Source organism: Cydia fagiglandana, chromosome 6 (assembly GCF_963556715.1).
Source record: "Cydia fagiglandana chromosome 6, ilCydFagi1.1, whole genome shotgun sequence".
Taxonomy (NCBI): Eukaryota; Metazoa; Arthropoda; class Insecta; order Lepidoptera; family Tortricidae; genus Cydia; species Cydia fagiglandana.
The window spans coordinates 10,920,193-10,940,328 of record NC_085937.1 but is presented as its reverse complement, the minus strand read 5'-3'; the positions used below and the strand labels follow the sequence as shown (position 1 = coordinate 10,940,328).

At 35.0% G+C, this 20,136-nt stretch overlaps 3 protein-coding genes across 3 annotated transcripts; 2 read left to right on the top strand and 1 right to left on the bottom strand.

Moving 5' to 3' along the window:
• The first annotated feature begins 641 nt into the window (after positions 1–641).
• Positions 642–2,986, top strand: LOC134665206 (protein RER1). Its single transcript, XM_063522075.1, has 5 exons — positions 642–939; positions 1,143–1,247; positions 1,563–1,659; positions 2,176–2,399; positions 2,789–2,986. The coding sequence occupies exons 1-5, from the start codon at positions 862–864 to the stop codon at positions 2,870–2,872; spliced, it is 588 nt and encodes a 195-aa protein (XP_063378145.1). The 5' UTR covers positions 642–861; the 3' UTR covers positions 2,873–2,986.
• Positions 2,987–6,451: 3,465 nt separating this feature from the next.
• Positions 6,452–9,455, top strand: LOC134665205 (serine/threonine-protein phosphatase 2B catalytic subunit 3-like). The gene has a single exon (XM_063522073.1). It carries the CDS (start codon positions 6,671–6,673, stop codon positions 8,156–8,158), a length of 1,488 nt encoding a protein of 495 aa, XP_063378143.1. The 5' UTR covers positions 6,452–6,670; the 3' UTR covers positions 8,159–9,455.
• Positions 9,456–18,365: 8,910 nt separating this feature from the next.
• On the bottom strand, positions 18,366–19,972 carry LOC134665204 (phosphatidylinositol N-acetylglucosaminyltransferase subunit P). Its single transcript, XM_063522072.1, has 3 exons — positions 19,818–19,972; positions 19,237–19,365; positions 18,366–18,961 (listed from the first exon to the last, which is right to left on the bottom strand). Exon 3 carries the CDS (start codon positions 18,842–18,844, stop codon positions 18,371–18,373), a length of 474 nt encoding a protein of 157 aa, XP_063378142.1. The 5' UTR covers positions 18,845–18,961; positions 19,237–19,365; positions 19,818–19,972; the 3' UTR covers positions 18,366–18,370.
• Between the last annotated feature and the right edge of the window lie 164 nt (positions 19,973–20,136).

Genomic DNA, 20,136 nt, shown 5'->3' with positions numbered 1-20,136 from the left:
ACGCTGGTTCGAATCCGGCCTCTGTTACTGCTAGTGTACAACTTTAAATAAAATTACCCATAATAACATATGAACAAGTATTATTCCCGCGCCTTTACCTGATCTGATCTGTGTGCAAGCAACATACACCCATAATAACTTTTAATTTAGTCTGTATTTGCCTCTTACCAACCCAACACATACTTATCCACATCTGCGCCATACAAGCATTTTACAGCAGTTATAAGCTGTGTCGTAGCCTATAGACGCCTGCAATTCATGGGTTGGTACCATGCGCGCTGCCGGTCATTTAAAAACACAGTACTATCGATCTTCGGAGAAAGAGATGAGGTGTAGAAAAAGAATAGTTAGCCCTTTTCATTTGGCATATTGAGGAAAGAGATTAACTAGTGCAACTCGATAACAAGTTACGAGAGTCGATTTATCAAATTGCAAAGAAAAATTGTTAAATCTGTATGTCCCGTGTAGCATAGAGATTATAGAGGAGCTACGCCACGTAACCTTCTTTAAAAAAAATCTTGATTGGTTATTTTCGTTAATTAAATAAATTTACGCCTTCTGATTGGTCAAAAATTGCTACCAGGGAGAAAAATTTGGAATCTTTCTTATCTGTCACACTTGTGTCATGTCATACATGTCATCATCATCATGGTTTTATCTGTGGGCCGAAGTCGGATTTCGTTCTTACGATAATTATTCGGCTAGGATATAAATTTATATTAGTAAAAGTGATTAATTAATTAGTTCAGTGTACATGTTCTGTAACTAGATTTCTAGTACAACAATTGTAACCTTTTAGTAATGTGTTTAAACTAGTCTAACAAGAATCTTAGATCCTTCTGCCAAGTGAAATTTGTCGATATGATGGATGGAAATGATTTAACGTCTGAAACACCGCGGAAGGGCATAATTTCACAAGGATGGACGCGTATATCCCAGGTAATTAGATAGTTTTTAAACATTTATTTTCTCCTACTCCTAGCAATAAAATTATAATATGTACAAGTATAAATTTCATAGACATGATACCTAACCTACTTGTGGAACGGTAATTAAATCAAATAACATTCGACCAATATCAATTATGTATAGTATACATTTTGTATATTAGTTAGAATTAACCACATGATTTGTCTATTTAGATATACCAGGGCACACTAGATAGATGGACCCCATACACAAGAGGCAGATGGATTGGAACTATCCTTTTACTTGCAGTATTTATGCTTCGAATATTTGCTAAGCAAGTGAGTAATAACAATGTCATGTGGAACTTGTCTGATTTATGAAATATTTTTTAAACCATATAAACTACTGCAATAATTATGTCAAATATACTGCATACCCCTATTTTCTTACATTTAACATAAGTATGTATGGATTCCCTATGTAACTATATTGAAGGTTGAAAAACTGACTGGTGCTCTTTCCAAATACCTAATGTTTTGATTTGTATTTTGTATACTATCAACTATGTACATAGAATTGTTTATGGTATAGTTACAGAGCTATATGAAACACTTAGAGCTAAACAGGTACTTACTAATATATTATGTTCACAGGGTTGGTACATAGTGACTTATGCACTTGGTATCTACCATTTAAATTTATTCATTGCATTCCTTACACCGAAGATTGATCCAGCTATGGATTTTGATGGTAAGTTAATAAATATAAATTAAGGAACTATAGATAATTAGATATACATTCCCATGTAGAGCTGTGTCAAAGTAGTAATTTGGATAGAAATTCAAATATTCATATATTATCTTCGCAAGGCTTATCTTAGTGGTATATGGTAGGTATTATTTCCTGACTGTGACTGGTGTATTCTTTTATGTTCCTATGGAAGTTAATGAACACTAACTTATAGAGCAATGAACCCCATCACATTTATTTTATTTAAAAAAATCACTCTTGTTTTCTTGTTAGGGAATGCAAATCGGTTATTTTTTGTATGGAAATATAGTTATTAACCGAAGCCGCGGTAATTTCCATACAAAAAATAACCGATTTGCATTCCTTATTTGTTGTCCACCATACACAGATGATAATTAAATGTTTCGTAAACTAATCTGCCAATCAATATCTTCATTTTCATTGAAAGAATGACAAAAAATAGATAAAAGTATATTACTACTTCAAACACATAAAAAATGAATAAATGGTTTTCAGGTGATGATGATAATGGGCCAGCCCTTCCGACGCGATCTAGCGAGGAGTTCAGACCATTCATCAGGAGATTGCCTGAATTCAAATTCTGGCTGTCGGTCACCAAGAGTACAATAATTGGATTCTGTTGCACTTTCATTGATGCTTTCAATGTTCCAGTATTCTGGCCTATTTTAGTTATGTATTTTATAACCCTATTTTGTATTACTATGAAGAGGCAAATTAAGGTAAACCATTTTAATTTTTACACTTTCATTAAATTTTTTAAGTTCAATAGCTCACTAGTGTTAAATTTACATCTAAATAACTCATGAGGCTGTGTGGTTCGTTTTATACCCCACCATTAAACTAGCCTAGTATTGCAGTAAAAACATCGTAAATTTCATATAGGTATTTTAAATTCCACATACTTATTAAAATTGTGTCCTGAGATTCATTGAAACAAATATGAATTTAGCTAAATTATTTTATTCATAGAAAATTATAAACTAACAACCTCCAACCAGAGTTTGAACTTTTCCTATGCAAAATTGGACCACCCTATACTACCCCATACCTGTTTAGCTAGGTACACATATTTATTAGATATTTAATACAATGTTTCTTCTTGTTACAGCATATGATCAAGTACCGGTATTTACCTTTTACCCACAGCAAGCCAAAGTACAAAACTATTGACCCAACAGTTTCTGTAAACTGACGACAATATTTCATGTAAGCAAATATCTATGGATAACAACTGGGAAGATAGACAAATTTAATTTAAAACCATTGTATCCAATTATTTCAAAAAAATACAGTTTTTATTATCATGTTTTACAAATTTTTAATTAATAGGTACCTATTATAGAATCTCGGAGACCTTCAAACTGCGAGGTCAGGCCAGTTTGTCCTACTGTGAGGTCATAAAACAAATGAGAATATTTTTTTACAATTATTTTAAATAAATTTACATTGCTTATGTAAATAAATAGAAGCTGCTTAGGGTGGTATTCCACCTGTCCAATATCTTGGTCCAATGTGTATTTGCGTCTCACATTTTGCATGCAATGCACATTGGACCAAGATAATAGTTAGGTATCTGACAGATGGAATACCACCGTTAGCCCCCATTCGCACGACAGCGCTTTTTTAACGCGCGTTGAATAAGCTGTCGTGTGAATGGGGCTTAGATAGTAATGCTGTATCACATAGCAGAAAGTATTAAACATCCTATGTCCCGCAGATTTTATCCTTTGGGTTTGCTCTTTGCGACTGTTATGGGAATAACGAATACATCATGGTACGTCACTATTTTATCGTCTACGATACGACGATTTACCTTTAAGTACTTACATAAAAACTTCTGCATACAATGTGGTCCATGTGTGTCATTCATGACTCATGAGCACGACGATTACATCGTGTCGTAAAAAAGCGTCAAATAGCGTCAAAGCGTAAAATTCTATTATTTTGAGAATAATAATTAAACACAAACATCTTATTATTTTCCACCAAATAAACCGGTCGCAAAGTAGCCTATATATACAGGGCGTCCCACGGCTATGCCACATGGAGGGAAAGTACCCTAAATATTGTAGATGGAACATTTTACTGAAAGAAGACATTATTTTAATTTTAAAAACAATTTAAACTGCATTCATAGATTTTTGAATAATTACATGGTTGAACCGGGAATCGAACCCGCCGCACGAGAAAAAAAATCATCCTGTAGCTTTATCATACCGATCGAAAGGCTTGATCATAAGGATTATTTTTTGCTAAAGAACATAGTGTCAGAAACAAAAGGAAGACCATGAATTTTAACATTTGATGTGAAATTTAGCGAAAGAATCAAAAGAGTGCGGCTTTGTATACAACAGAATGAGACTACATTTTGAGCATTTGATAAATTAAATTGATTAATTTTGAATTAAAAATGTTAAAATTCATGGGCTTCCTTTTATTTCCGACACTATGTTATTTAGCAAAAAAGAATCCTTATGATCAAGCCTTTCGATCGGTATGATAAAGCTACAGGATGATTTTTTTTCTCGTGCGGCGGGTTCGATTCCCGGTTCAACCATGTAATTATTCAAAAATCTATGAATGCAGTTTAAATTGTTTTTAAAATTAAAATAATGTCTTCTTTCAGTAAAATGTTCCATCTACAATATTTAGGGTACTTTCCCTCCATGTGGCATAGCCGTGGGACGCCCTGTATATATTTTATATTATGCCGACGCCACAACAGGATAACATCCTGCATCCTGAAGCCATTATTTTCAGCTAGGATGACTACAATGTTTTACACCAAAGATACTTACTTATTTCGATTTTTATCCTATACAGATTGAAATAAAAATAAATACTAAATAAATAAATAAATAAATATTTTAGGACATTCTTATTCTTACTGGCTATCTTTTTAGTGGATAATAAAACAGTGATGCGTACAAGCAACTTCATTACTTGATATTTATCAGAAGAAACTATTTTAAGTAAGATCTTTACATACTTACAGGATCTTTGGTAACTACTATTATCTACCTACCTATAATGATTCTCTTTTTACTAGTATATAGGGTAGGTACCTATCTACTTTGTTTGTGGCCCCTTGATTAAAAAAATGTAGCAACAGGCAGTACCTAAGCCATTATGCCTGGTTTCGTGGTAACCCTCGATAAGCCTCAATGGACGCTATGCGGTAGATGAGATAGTAATATCGCATAACTGCGTCCCTGAGGTTTAGCACGCATGGAAACAGGCATTAGGGGACTCCGCACCACAGATTTACACTCACGTGCGAGCGGGGCGCCACGTTTCCAGTACAAAACGAACACACATACGTGTTCTTGGCAGTGAATGTGATAACAGGTAGGTAAGAACTATCCTCGACTATGAAACCTGGGTGGTGGTGGCTATGGCATGACATTAGGTATTACACAAATTGACTAAGCCCCACAGTAAACTCAAAGAGGCTTCTGTTGCGTTGCATCAAATATCCATGCCCCCCCCCCCCACACATAACCAAATGAGTAAACCAGGATTTGAACCCGGGACAGTTGACTTAGTTTATATGTAGACAAGGCCAGACAAGACGTCAATGTTTATAATAGCGCTTTCGCTGCTACTCTTACTGAGAGATACATAAATAAGACTATCCCGTTCGATCATTTCCTCCCACCCCTCATGCCTGATCCAGTTATTCATGCACTCCTCGAACCGCTCGCTACGCTCGTGGTTCAATTTTGTAATCTTTCGCTTTAACGCGGTTAAACAACAACTTCGCCCCCTTGTAAAACCACATTACCTATTATTGCAGTTTAACAACTAGAGTAATTCGTCAATTACTGGCCACCTTATACTAAAAACTAAAAATGAATTTTATTTACCCTTAAACACAATTCATTTTAAATAGTATAAGGTCATTGAAGGGTGGCCAGTTATACTAAAATGAATTCTGTTTATAGGTGTATAGAATTAATTTTTAATACATATGAGGTGGCCAGTAAACAGTGGTCAAAAATTGACGATATAAAGTACCCTTTTAACAAAAAAACAACGATGTGTTCGAGGTACAATATAAAAATTCGAATCTTGAAATGAAATACAATAAATACTCGTTGGCTGTGAAAATATCGAATCGAATCGAAAGTATTTAATATCATCGATTCGACTCCGCCTAGTTATTTTACACTAGCAACATAAAATGTAGCCGCATGCCTCATCTTTATTTCGCGAATAATAAAATTGGAAAAAGATTTGACCGTAATTTATTTTACATAATTTTCTCATGTTTGCTAATTAGAATTTAGTCATTTATAGTAGAATTATTTTTCAGTATCACCAAAAATCGCATAAACGGCGGATACGGGTAAAAAGTTACCTAATCATTTGTTTGACTTGCCGCCGTTGCCGTACCAGGGTGGCTGGGAGATACCTCGAGGAAATCTAATCTAATCTTAGACAACAGCTAGTATCATTGCGAGCAACTCGGGGAAAATTAAATGTATAGATAACGAATGAGAGTAAAATTTTAGCTAGCTACTACTTAACCTACCTACATTATCTTGTCGGCGATTAAAATTATCATAGATTATTAAACGAATAAACGACTATGATTTTGCAAGTTATTTTAGGATCTCGTAAATCTAATTTTTCTTGCCATATAAAAGAAGCGGCCAGAAATATTATTTCAGTAATGTCTGGATTTTAGATAATAGTTTTATTTTTATGATATTAAATTGTCCTAAATTAGATTACGGTATAGTCGTACTGGCAACTGTTTCATAAAAACTCAGTGTTACTATTTAATGATATTTTCAAAAGTAATAAAACGCGCTCGATATCCCTGTTTATTTTATTGACCACTCGCCAGATGTTTGCGCATTGTTTTCCAGTGCGCAGTAGTTTCTCTGTCGTGAAATCGGGATTCTGTTTTAGTATTATATCTACTCTGCCATTTTGAAAATAGTGGCGTGTATGGATTAGACCTAGTGTTTTTTATGTGACAAATATGTCCGGGAGCAATGATAAAGTGTCGACTACGCAGCGTATGATCCAAAGTGTTGCTTTCCCTCCAAGCCACAAGCTCACTGTATCGGAAGTATTCGATGAGAAAACTGGACAGCCTCTGCCAGATGTACTGAAGCAACATTTTATCTTAGAAGGTCGAATCGAGGAAAATGCAGCTTTACGAATCATTCAAGATGGTGCCACCCTATTACGATCTGAGAAAACGATGATCGAGATTGATTCACCGGTGACTGTGTGCGGAGACGTCCACGGCCAGTTTTATGATTTGATGAAATTGTTCGAGGTGGGAGGCTCTCCCTCTTGCACCAAGTATTTATTCTTAGGCGATTATGTCGACCGAGGTTATTTCAGTATAGAATGTGTTCTTTACCTCTGGGCTTTGAAGTTGTGTTATCCGAAGACGTTATTCTTATTACGCGGCAACCATGAATGCCGACATTTGACAGAATATTTTACCTTCAAACAGGAATGTAAGATCAAGTATTCTGAGAAAGTGTATGATGCTTGCATGGATGCATTTGATTGCTTACCACTAGCTGCTCTCATGAACCAGCAGTTCCTATGTGTGCATGGAGGGCTCTCCCCGGAAATTAACAACTTAGATGATATCCGTAAACTAGATAGATTCAAAGAACCGCCTGCATTTGGAGCTATGTGTGATCTACTGTGGTCTGATCCCCTTGAGGACTTTGGTAATGAAAAAAATGCAGAACATTTCTCGCACAACTCTGTCAGAGGTTGTTCATATTTCTATAGCTATGCAGCATGCTGTGATTTCCTGCAAAGGAACAACTTGTTGTCTATCATTCGCGCCCATGAAGCTCAAGATGCTGGGTACCGAATGTATCGTAAAAGTCAAACCACTGGTTTCCCAAGTCTTATTACTATTTTCTCCGCTCCAAACTACCTGGATGTCTACAACAACAAGGCTGCTGTCCTCAAGTATGAGAACAATGTGATGAACATCAGACAATTCAACTGCTCTCCCCACCCCTACTGGCTGCCCAACTTCATGGATGTTTTCACCTGGTCTCTTCCATTTGTGGGTGAGAAAGTGACAGAGATGCTGGTCAACGTCCTTAACATTTGTTCAGATGATGAGCTAATGACTGAGGGTGAGGATGCGTTGGAGGAAGCTAATCTCAGAAAAGAAGTCATCCGCAATAAAATCCGTGCCATTGGAAAAATGGCACATGTGTTCTCTGTGCTTCGTGAGGAGAGTGAATCTGTTTTGCAGCTCAAGGGACTCACCCCCACTGGAGCTCTGCCTCTGGGTGCTCTCTCAGGTGGTAAGACATCTCTCAAGAATGCTCTGCAAGGCTTCTCTCCCAACCACAAAATCACTTCATTTGCTGAAGCTAAGGGCTTGGATGCCATCAATGAGCGCATGCCCCCAAGGCGTGACGGGCAGCGCACACCTGATCCTCAGGACAAGAAACCTCATGTAAACAGCAATGCACACTCGTGAAGTGTTAGCGCCATCTTCTCTTCGATCCTTACTTTTTGATCCACATTATAGTGGTAGTGAAATATGTGTGAAGGAGACTCAGCTTTTGGAATGATAATATTTCACATTCATAATACTAGGTGGATTTGAAGGGAATTGTAATAGATACAAAATATTTTTAAATTTGGATTTAACTTTTTTTCAATAGTTGAAATTAAAATTTCTCTTAAGATATTACCTCTCGATATTTAAAGTATGTCAGATCTGCAGGCAACAAATTTATTTAGTCAATTAAATATTAAGGAATGCACATTTATTTATAATGCGCTGCACTGTTTAATTTTTGGTAATGTAATTTTAAATTTTTCATATGAAAAAGACATGATATTGTAATGTAAATTTATTCAGATTATCTACTTATACTCTACATTGTTATCTACATTAGTGAAAATTAGACATGTCTATAATTTTCAAAGCATAATTAGCTGTGATATTAAGCGATGATCAGTGTATTATTTAATAGCGATCCGCTAGTGGAGTACAGGCATGTTCATTGGCTAATCATGCATTGAAATATGTAAAGTAAGCAGAGAAGTTCTCGGCTTTGGGCGTGTCTTTATATTCTATTTAAGTAATAAAAATAATTATGTACTATAGTGTGCAGCACATGGTGTGTCGTTGCCGTGCGTGTGTGCTGTGTAAATATGCCTCGTGCGTACACACACGCTGTTGCAGCTTTAACACTTGAGATAAATATTACTCTCTTTAATATCTTTGCTACAAGTTGTACTTAATTGTATTTTATTGTACAAAATATACTAAAATTACTATCTATGAACTATTACTTAAATTTAATTTATATTTGGGTGTATGCTGGCCCCTCGTTGCCTGCATGCAGCTGAACTTGTATGCTGGAACATCACATATTAAAGTTTCTTAGCCATAATGTTTCGGTATATAAGGTGTAGTGGCTAGTCTAATTGCAGATTTTCTTACAGCTTCTATTCCAAATTTCACTTATATAATAATAATATATGGTTAAATGACCTTTGCACTGTTGGAAAATCTCTTTTGGTCTGCCAAATAATTATTAATCGATGCAATAAGTTCATATGTGAATACTAAAAGTGGCTTACATCATTTTCAAAGTCAGTACTAAGTATTTTATCTCAATTCAGTGTGTAGTCCTTCATATGTTCTGTACTTTTAAATAAATTTTACCTATGTAAAAAACTAACCATATATTTAATTTTATTTTGTACTAATCATGGGAAGTGTTGTTTTATCCTTATAAAATATATTAACATTGAGCTCCATATATTATGGTTTTAATAAATTAACTTCAGTATGAAGTAGATATGACTGGGGTAGGTATGACCTAAAAAGGAAGTTACGAATAGTGTTTGATTGTTAGCAATCTACTTACCTACCCGGGTACTACTGATCCTAAGTTAGTTATAATAACTTTGAGTAAAATACTCTAGCAAAAACAGTAATAACTAATAGAACAAGTCATGAAACCCAATACATTTTTCCTTGCGGCGGTAATCTTAGACTTGTTGAATAAGCAGAATTTATAGATCTAAAAATAATAATCCAGAGGTGTGTGAAAATTTAGATTTTCGCGGCAGGGCCTCAGAGGTCCACCGCACCTTGGGTTCAATCAAACCAGTATTGCAAGACCTCGAAACCCGTAACCAGTATTCGAAGTGTGAGTTCACGATTACACTGGATGACTTAAGGTGGGACGTGAAAGGAATGAAAGGCCAGCATCATTCCAAAAAGTGTCTTTTTTATCGCTGGGAGTATTGCAGTCGGTGGGTAACAGCAATGTGTAGTCTCTATTTTGTCAATGACTCATCGAACGGCAGGCACCATGTCGTAATAGTGTTGGCAGACTTGCAGGTAATTAATTTATTCGTGAGGAAGGTATGTATATATAGCACCATTATTAACCACGCGCCCGTCGTAGCGTTACTTGTCTTATATCGCCAGTAGGCAACAAGACAAGTAGGTACCTATATTCGTATTACTATTGCATTGTTACACTTTACGAATTAACTATCTACCTGCATTATTGGAATAGATTTAACGGGTTTGTTTGGTACCTACCTACCATGCTGTAATTATAAAGCGACCTATAAAGTTTGCATGTCAGAAAACCATGGCGTGTAAACAAAAAATAGCCGCTAGTCCTTATTACTAAAATGTTGAATATTTTTCCTATATTAATTTGCATTAGGGTACCTACTCGCCGATAATACACATTAAATTATATACCTACTACTTAATACGTAACTTTTGCTTAACTGTTATTAGGTAAGGTTGGTATTCCACATGGCCTGCCTGTCCAATGTGCATTGCGTAGTCTCACTCTTTCACTAAGCAAAACGCGAGATGCAAAATACACATTGGAAGGTGGATTACCACCCTAAGTATATAGCGTGCAATTTCTGTACCTATGTACCTACCTACTATTTAATTTAGGCACGGCATGGCCTGTCCAGTAAAATTGAGTATTTTAAATCCTAACTACCAGTGCCCTGTTTATCAAAAGCTTGTAATACAAGTGGAAGTCCCTTTTTGACAGCTTTTGATAGAAAGGGACTTCCATACAGCTTTCGATAAACAAGGCACAGCTCTCTTAATATTGGCTTTATCTCAATGGGCTTTATCATCAGACTTGTAATAGCGGTGAAATGGACTCAATTAATTAGGTAGGATAAAATAAAATAAAAAAATGTTTTTTATCAATTAATTAACACAATTTATTTTTAATGAAGTTTTCCGTTTAGTTTTCCATTTCAAATTTTATTAAGTAGGATACTTACACGTGTTACGCTACGTCTTACGTAGGCGAACAACGCGCGAACGCGGCGCGGCGCGGCGCGGCGAAATCAATCCTTTGATGCCCATAGAAGTGTCCTACGTAAGCGATCTCGTTGCGAACGCGGTGCGGCGCGATTTGCACGCGAATGTCAGGCGGCGCGGCGCGGCGCGGCGCGGCGGCGGCCGCTTTCGCCGCGCCGCGCCGCGCCGCTTTCGCGCGTTGTTCGCCTACGTAAGACGTAGCGTTAGCGTCCATGAAGTGAATAATGTAGGAGGCTGTCTTTCCTGTCGTGTTGCTGTGTCATCATAGGCGCAGAACGTGAAGTTACCTACATACTGATACTCGTATTGACATATTCTTAGTTGGTAATACCTAATGTTGGCCATAGAATTGATGAGTACTAGGTATACAGTCTGGTATACAGTCCTAGACCTATACAGTCTAAGAAACTATAAAGTAGTATAAAGTCTACCGCTTTCTAAGGTCGTCAAAGCTGCAAAGTCATATTCGTTAGTTGCTTCATCCATCGCTAAAATCGGTGCATTTTGCAGGTGACCTAAGATCGAGTGAGTGACAACCTCTCGTAGTCCCGAGCAAATATTTCATAAATAAAGATAGGCCCGTTCATAATAACGCCGAGCGAACACGCCGGGCATCACAACACAACGAAATGTGCAGTGTTAACGCCATTTGCGCGCACCAATTTTCTGGCCCATTTTATTTTCGTAGTGCCCGTAAGGCCCGTCTACGAAGTAATAATTGTACAAGTAACTGGTCCCAAGTAGTAGCAAACTAATATCGTTTTAGACGTGTTAGCGGCATTGTCAGTCGGATGTAGCAGGGCAGGTGCAGGGTTAGTCGTCATCTGTAGGTACAGTCAGCTGCATAAAAATTTAGGTACTCACATTATTTAATAATGAATTAAAAAAATATGTTCAACCATGATTCACCCCTACTCTATAGGTATACCCACTAATACTGTTTACCTAATACACTTAAAACTGGAATATCTACCTACCGATTATAATTTTAGTGCCTAATCCATGTACCTATTTCGGTAATGAGTGAGAGCAACTGCGCTCACCAACAAGACAATTACAATTTACTTATAATACAAAATTAAATTCAAAAAGCATTGAGCAGTCTGTGTACCTCGTACCCCGTGAAGGTGCAAATTACTCGATCGAATCCGGGACCTCCTGCAGTCTTGCAGCACGTTGAGCAAGGTCAAGCACTGCGCCGCTTATCGAGCGAACGATTAGCAATTCAATCAATAAATTGCACCACATTGAGAATGTGCTGGTCCTCGTTCTAGCCAATGATATTATAAGTACAAATCGGTTATAGGCGTTCCAAAATTGAAGCGCTTACCTTGTACAAATTGTACAGGTTGCCTTCTAACTCTTCTAACGAGCTCCCGCACACAGCTTATGTTTAACAACATGTATGACAAAGATGAACGGTATGCGAAATTTTTCCACAAAAACAGATGTAATCGTAGGTAATGAAATAAAATATGGAAGTATTTATATTTAAATAAGGAGCACACTCCTTTGGTATTGTATGTATGAGTAGTTTTATAATATCATCGGAAGAGCGTATGGAAAAGTATCTATAGCATAACTCTGGTTGAAAGTGTAAATATAAAAGGTATATAGATAATGGGTATGAGTAATGACCTCGACAATGCTCTTATCGCGCGTTTTGGTGGTCATGTTAGCATAGCAGGACAGTAAAGCTAGCATACATAATTACTGCTAATAATCATTAAGCTTACGACTGCCTTAGTTGTCTATAGGTTTACAACGCAGATACGCAAGTAGTAGAGTCGGCAACATAAATATTAGTTTGGCCAAGGGTTGTCGGGCGAAGCATATAGGCAGATTTTTTTTTGCGTTTTAACTATGAGCTCACTTGCACCATCCCACTAACCTAAGGTTAACCAATTAAACCGTTAACCCAGTGTAAAATTGTACTGGTATCCATGGTAACTCCAAGTTTAACCAGTTAACCCCGGGTTAGTGAATGGTGCAAGTAGCCCCAAGTGCATTATTGAACTACCTACTTAACTGTCAAATATATCCCACCAAAAACATTCTGTAAAAAACTAGCCAAGTCTCGATGGAGCTGCTTGTTTATCTCTAAAAAGTAATGAAATCTAGACAAAGTCGTGCCAAGTCTAAGGTTCCTTATACTGCGATTTCTTTATTATTATAGTTAATGTTGTGTGACTTGGCCGTTGAAGGGTACACAAGGGTACAAAACCAGGTGCTCCATGACACCATTGCACCAATCTGTCGCCAGAACCGCTACCCATTGACGATGGAAGATTGCCACTTGGAAGACGTTGATTCAATAACCAGTCAATTGTAGGCTTGATAAAGCTGCGTATTTCAATAATACTTATGTATGGGCGAGCCTGAAACAAACCCTTCTTTTTGGTGCAATGGCAGATTGGTGCAATGGTGTCATGGAGCACCTGGTTTTGTACCCTTGTGTACCCTTCAACGGCCAAGTCACACAACATTAACTATAATAATAAAGAAATCGCAGTAAGGAACCTTAGACTTGGCACGACTTTGTCTAGATTTCATTACTTTTTAGAGATAAACAAGCAGCTCCATCGAGACTTGGCTAGTTTTTTACAGAATGTTTTTGGTGGGATTTCACTTCTTTTTGTAGTGAAAGCGTTGCGAGACTTGCACCTTTTTACATGTAATGTTTTTGATGGGATCTCATCTCTTTTTGTAGGCAGTCCTTCTTTTCGGGTACTCATACCCATACTATGTATACACATATCATAACTAAACATATCTTCATTCATACTCACATCGTACATCGTAGTGTACCTTTACTTTACCTACTATTTGTAAGAACTGCAACAGTAACTTTGTAATATCATATATTTATATGGGATTACAAACTTACTTATGCAGTTCTTAGATCTTTAAAACGTGACTGATATTGCAATATTTTTAGGTTTTCCCTTTATGTGGCCATTAAACCCTAACTCTGTACCAAATTTCAGCTCTCTGAGTTTATGGGAAGTACTAGTTTTATTCTGATGATCATGAGTGAGTTTCATAAATGCGAAACTTTGCTTTCGCTTAACTTCGGAACTAAATGACCTACAGACTTGAAATTTTGGATTTTAAGTATGTGATTATAGCTTACTGGATGACCAAAATTTCTGCGTTCTGGTCTTATCCAGAGGTTCTCAAATAGGGGCCTGAAAATGCGGCGAAATGGTTCCAGTAAAGGATGGTATGGTATGGTACGGCAGTGCTTGCTTCGCGCTCGACTTGGCGGGGGCACTGCCGTGCCCCCCGATTCAGCGAGAAAAAAAGGCGATTATAGGCTCAAATAGACCCAGACTTAAATGATCCACCAAATGCCACAAATTAGGTACAGTCCGATAAACCTTTAATTTAGCACCCCTAAACGCAAATATGCATGTAGGGGTAGTAGGGGTACGTACCAGTGTTGGCCGAACGTTAATGCAATTGACCATTAAAAATTAACCATTGAAAAGGTTAATTGCCATTAGCCATTAACCATTGAAGGAAAATTAATTATCAATTGCATTGAACATCAATTTGCATTAATGTTAATTTATTACGAACCACTAACAATTAAAAATAATTAATGGTTATTGCTTTACAAACCATTAAAAACTAAAACAATTTTTAATGAAAATTAAACATGTGATTGATAATTAACAATTAACAAGAATAAATATCGTAATTTTATAAAGACGTCCAAGGGATCAAAGGTCTAGTGCAGCGGTCGGCAACCTACGGCCCGCGGGCCGCATGCGGCTCGTGAACCTATCACTTGCGGCCCGAGTGCCGCCTTGGCTATTTTGTATGTAATAGTGACAAACGACAATGTCTCATAAAGTCATAAATATTAACAAAGTACGGCCCGCGTGACAGTCTGCCAACAGGGAGAGATGGCGGGAGATCGTGCGAAGAGCTGTGTCCGCCTCTACTACCGATGCGGACGCCTCAACGTGACCACGACCGCTCTGTCAAGAGCGATACGACAGAGAAGAAGACGGCCCGCGTCACCATTTATTTTATTTATTTTATTTATTTTATTTATTTTATTTATTTTATTTATTTTATTTATTTTATTTATTTTATTTATTTTATTTATTTTATTTATTTTATTTATTTTATTTATTTTATTTATTTTATTTATTTTATTTATTTTATTTATTTTATTTATTTTATTTATTTTATTTATTTTATTTATTTTATTTATTTTATTTATTTTATTTATTTTATTTATTTTATTTATTTTATTTATTTTATTTATTTTATTTATTTTATTTATTTTATTTATTTTATTTATTTTATTTATTTTATTTATTTTATTTATTTTATTTATTTTATTTATTTTATTTATTTTATTTATTTTATTTATTTTATTTATTTTATTTATTTTATTTATTTTATTTATTTTATTTATTTTATTTATTTTATTTATTTTATTTATTTTATTTATTTTATTTATTTTATTTATTTTATTTATTTTATTTATTTTATTTATTTTATTTATTTTATTTATTTTATTTATTTTATTTATTTTATTTATTTTATTTATTTTATTTATTTTATTTATTTTATTTATTTTATTTATTTTATTTATTTTATTTATTTTATTTATTTTATTTATTTTATTTATTTTATTTATTTTATTTATTTTATTTATTTTATTTATTTTATTTATTTTATTTATTTTATTTATTTTATTTATTTTATTTATTTTATTTATTTTATTTATTTTATTTATTTTATTTATTTTATTTATTTTATTTATTTTATTTATTTTATTTATTTTATTTATTTTATTTATTTTATTTATTTTATTTATTTTATTTATTTTATTTATTTTATTTATTTTATTTATTTTATTTATTTTATTTATTTTATTTATTTTATTTATTTTATTTATTTTATTTATTTTATTTATTTTATTTATTTTATTTATTTTATTTATTTTATTTATTTTATTTATTTTATTTATTTTATTTATTTTATTTATTTTATTTATTTTATTTATTTTATTTATTTTATTTATTTTATTTATTTTATTTATTTTATTTATTTTATTTATTTTATTTATTTCGCGCTTCATATAAATGAATAAATCCCATTTGTCCCCGTTTCCCATTTGTCTCCAACTCACATATGACAGGGACAAATAAAAATACACCAATAATGAGTGTATTCGCATTTAATAGTTTCAAGCAAAATTAACATTAATTATTAGTTTATGAAAAAAATATTTAATTCCATTAAACGTTAATGCAATTGAGAGTAATTCAAATTAATTTTTTGAAACTTTAATGCCATTAAATAGGCAATTAGATTAACAATCAATGTAATTAAACGTCTCAAGATTCAATTCTAACTAACTTTAATTAAATTGATGCGTAATGCAATTGATTAATTGCGGAATTAATGGTTAATGCAATTGATTAATTGTTAATTCTTCTTCTTCCAGTGCCATCTCCTACCGGAGGTCGGCTATCATGAGGGCTATACGAACTTTAGACACAGCTGCGCGGAATAATGAGCGTGTGCTCTGCTTGAACCATGTTCGGAGATTTTGGAGCCATGAGTTACGTCTTCTTCCGGATGATCTTTTCCCTTGGATCTTTCCTTGTATAATAAGTTGAAGGAGTTCATACTTCTCGTTTCACATGATATGACCGAGGTACTGTAGCTTGCGTGTTTTGACGGTCTTTAAAACCTCGACCTCTTTATTTACTAACTGCAGCACTCTCTCGTTAGTTATTCTATCCGTCCATGATATTTTCAGGATTCTTCTGTACACCCACATTTCGAAAGCCTCCAAGCGTTTACACATATTCTTGGTCAGTGTCCACGATTCTACTCCGTACAGAAGAACCGAGAAAACATAGCACCGTGCTAGCCGCACCCTAGTAGAAATCCTCAACGAACGGTTGCAGAGAAGATGTCCGAGCTTCATGAACGCATTACGCGCCTGTTCAATTCGACACTTAATTGTTAATTTGAATTGTTAATTAGAATTAACCATTACGGCCAACACTGAGGGGTACTAAGCTAATAGTTTTGCGAACTGTACTTATATGGTCTAATTACTTAGCCCCCATTCGCACGACAGCTTTTTCAACGCGCGTTAAAAAAGCGTTTGAATGACACAAATGGAAAACCATGTATGTATTCACACGACAGCGGTAGCGCTTTTTATCAAGCGTTGTTGGATTTTCGACTTTAAGCCTTGGTAATTAAGTCGAATTTAGAGTGTGGACAGATTTAAGCGCTTTTTTAACGCGCGTTGAAAAAGCTGTCGTGCGAATGGGGGCTAATTTTATTGGTCTAACGGTGGTATTCCACCTGTTCAATGCTAGTGCGTCTCGCTCTCTCATTAAAACAAAATGTGAGACACAATACCTACAAATTGGGCAAAGAAATTGGACAGGTGGAATACCACCCTTAAGATCCTCTACTAATAGCGCAACGGTTTGAATGAAATAAGTACCTATATCAAGCAGTTTGGTCTGGGTTGGGCTATAGGCAGTGGGATAAAATGTGCCTTTTTAACCTCAAGGTAATTTTATTGCCTATTATTCTCAATAAGGAGTTCTCCTCAATATGTATAAATCGCCCCCATCTGCCGCCGATTACCAGTAGGGGCAGTAGGTATATACTAGCCCCCTTCACACTCGTGCGCGAATCGTGGCGTGAACGCGAGTGTGGAGTCGAGTTCGCAGAAGAGGACCGCAAACACCGAAGTTCGCAAGTTACGGGCATCTTTCTCTTTTCCTCCAATTAAGGCGTAGTAAAAGAGAAAATATAGGTACCCGCAATTTGCTAACTTCGGTGTTCGCGGTAGGCCCTCTAAACTTCCGACTAATTGCTATGAACATATGAAATTTCAGAAAACACACCTTGTCAATTGTTTTGATTAATCAAATTTGTATTAAGTTAGCTAATGATGATGAGTTGTAGGTAAGTATCTGATTAGTTATTACAGGAAAATATTTTGTAACAGGTGGCTTTGAAAGGACTAAAATTTAGTTCTAGAAAAGCCTTCAAGTCATAACCTAAGGCATAGGTATTTCATAGCAGTATGTAGGTATGGTACAATACGGCTTGGCCGGAGCGTTATGAATGACTGTGGAAACTAAACAAAAGTGAGATTTGCATTACAGCGTAAATGTCAGAAGCATATAAATGAAACAATTAATTGTTCTGCATAATAGGTTATTCTCAGTAATTACTACCCCAACCAGCAGTAAACCTTATGCCAATGGCATAGAGTTTACTGGTTACTAATATGATTGTGTTTCTCAGTGATAACTGGGAATAACCACATTTATTTAACAATTCAACTTTATATGTACATAGTTATCTATTTAAATACAGTTTCTTGCAAACATACCTAATGTCTAGATCATGCAGGTGAGGCACAGAATTTTCTTTAATCTCACTATCAGTAACAATGTATCTGCTTTTGAAACAACTGTCTTTTGCTGTACAGACACAAGTGTCTGGCACTTTGAAATGAGTATCCATTTTTGTAACACAATAACTAGAATGGGGATCTGTTATAGTATTTATGCTGTCTATGTTACTGGTCATGCACCAATTAATGCTGGGATATATAAAAAATACAAATAATGTAAGTGTTACTAAACATTGAATTGGAACTGCTGTGGCCCAATATTTTTGTGGGTAGTAGTATATATTTAAATAATTAAGATACTCATCTGGAACAAAGGCCCATATACAATATATTGCAAGTACTGTTTTGCTGAACAAGTACATAAAAAATCCATATAATGATCTTGCAGGTGTAGGAGCTGGTGTGTGTTCCGGCATTTTGGAATCTTTCAATTTTGTTCAAACTGGTTAAATGTTTTTGTTATAAGAATAACATTCTTCAGCATAGAATTGGCAGATACTCTCAGTCTTTTCAAATCCTGCCCATTTAAATTTCTGTAATAAAAGAATAGGTAAAAATTACTGTGGATATTTTGTGTTTCCCATGATTGTTCAGGTATCACAGTGGTGGATTTGTCCTAAAGCCCAGTAGGCCTGGGGCTTAGGACGGCCAAATACTAGGGGTGGCAGTCTATATGATGGGTGCTGAGAATGGGGTGGCTAGTACTTACTACAGGCCTGGGGCCCAGGGTGGCCAACACTGCTAATCCACTACTGAAGTATCATGAACTATGTGAACATTAAAAATATATACTATTGAACACACTTACATTACAAGACTTTCACTATTTGTGGTTATATCCCGTGAGACTCCACTTCCCTTCAATTCTTTGTCAACATTCAAAACATTACAAGCCAGTGTGGCATACTCGGCTGATTGAAATGGTATTGTCAAACATCTGAAATATTAAGATTAAATTCAAAGATCAGTGTTTATTCCTATGATATTATTTTCTATCCTCCTGAGACCCAGAAGAAGTTGTTTTAATTTTGAATTTGGAACTCTTAGGTTACTCTATAAAAGTTCAGAACAGATTGTGGATTGTGGAATATGTATCTCAAGAGGTTAACATCAAAAATAATGTTGTTTTAAGATTAAAAGAACTAAGCTCAATATTACCCTAATGCTATTCAGTTAGCACTAAGTAAAGCAATGCATTTGATAATTAGAAGAATGCATTTGGACATATGATTTGGTGTTTATTACGACCAGGCGCCTTATGTAGTAGAATCGTAGATCCAATCTCAAGAATGTATTATTAATTTTTTTTTTAATTGTATAAAATATTTTAACTAAACAAAACTAACCTAATCGTGATTTGTATTGGTTAAACGTTTAAGATATACGTACAAATTGATGTCAGGGCACTGTTCTTGCATCTCGTATTATTACAGTCCAAATAGATAGGTACAGAAAAAATTACATAGTCAAACTATTAAACCATTAATAAACCTACAAATTCAATTCAAATATGAATCAAAGTGAATCCATATAAAAAAATACAATTTACAATCAGCATACAATCAGTCAAGTCAGACCGTCAGTGTCATGCGTCTGTCATTCTGCAATGATTTTTTTATATGGCAATACAGGCAACTATTAAGTGAAGACGGGATGATCAAATCGACCGATTTGAAATTGGCATCAATCTCCAATTTTAGATTTATGG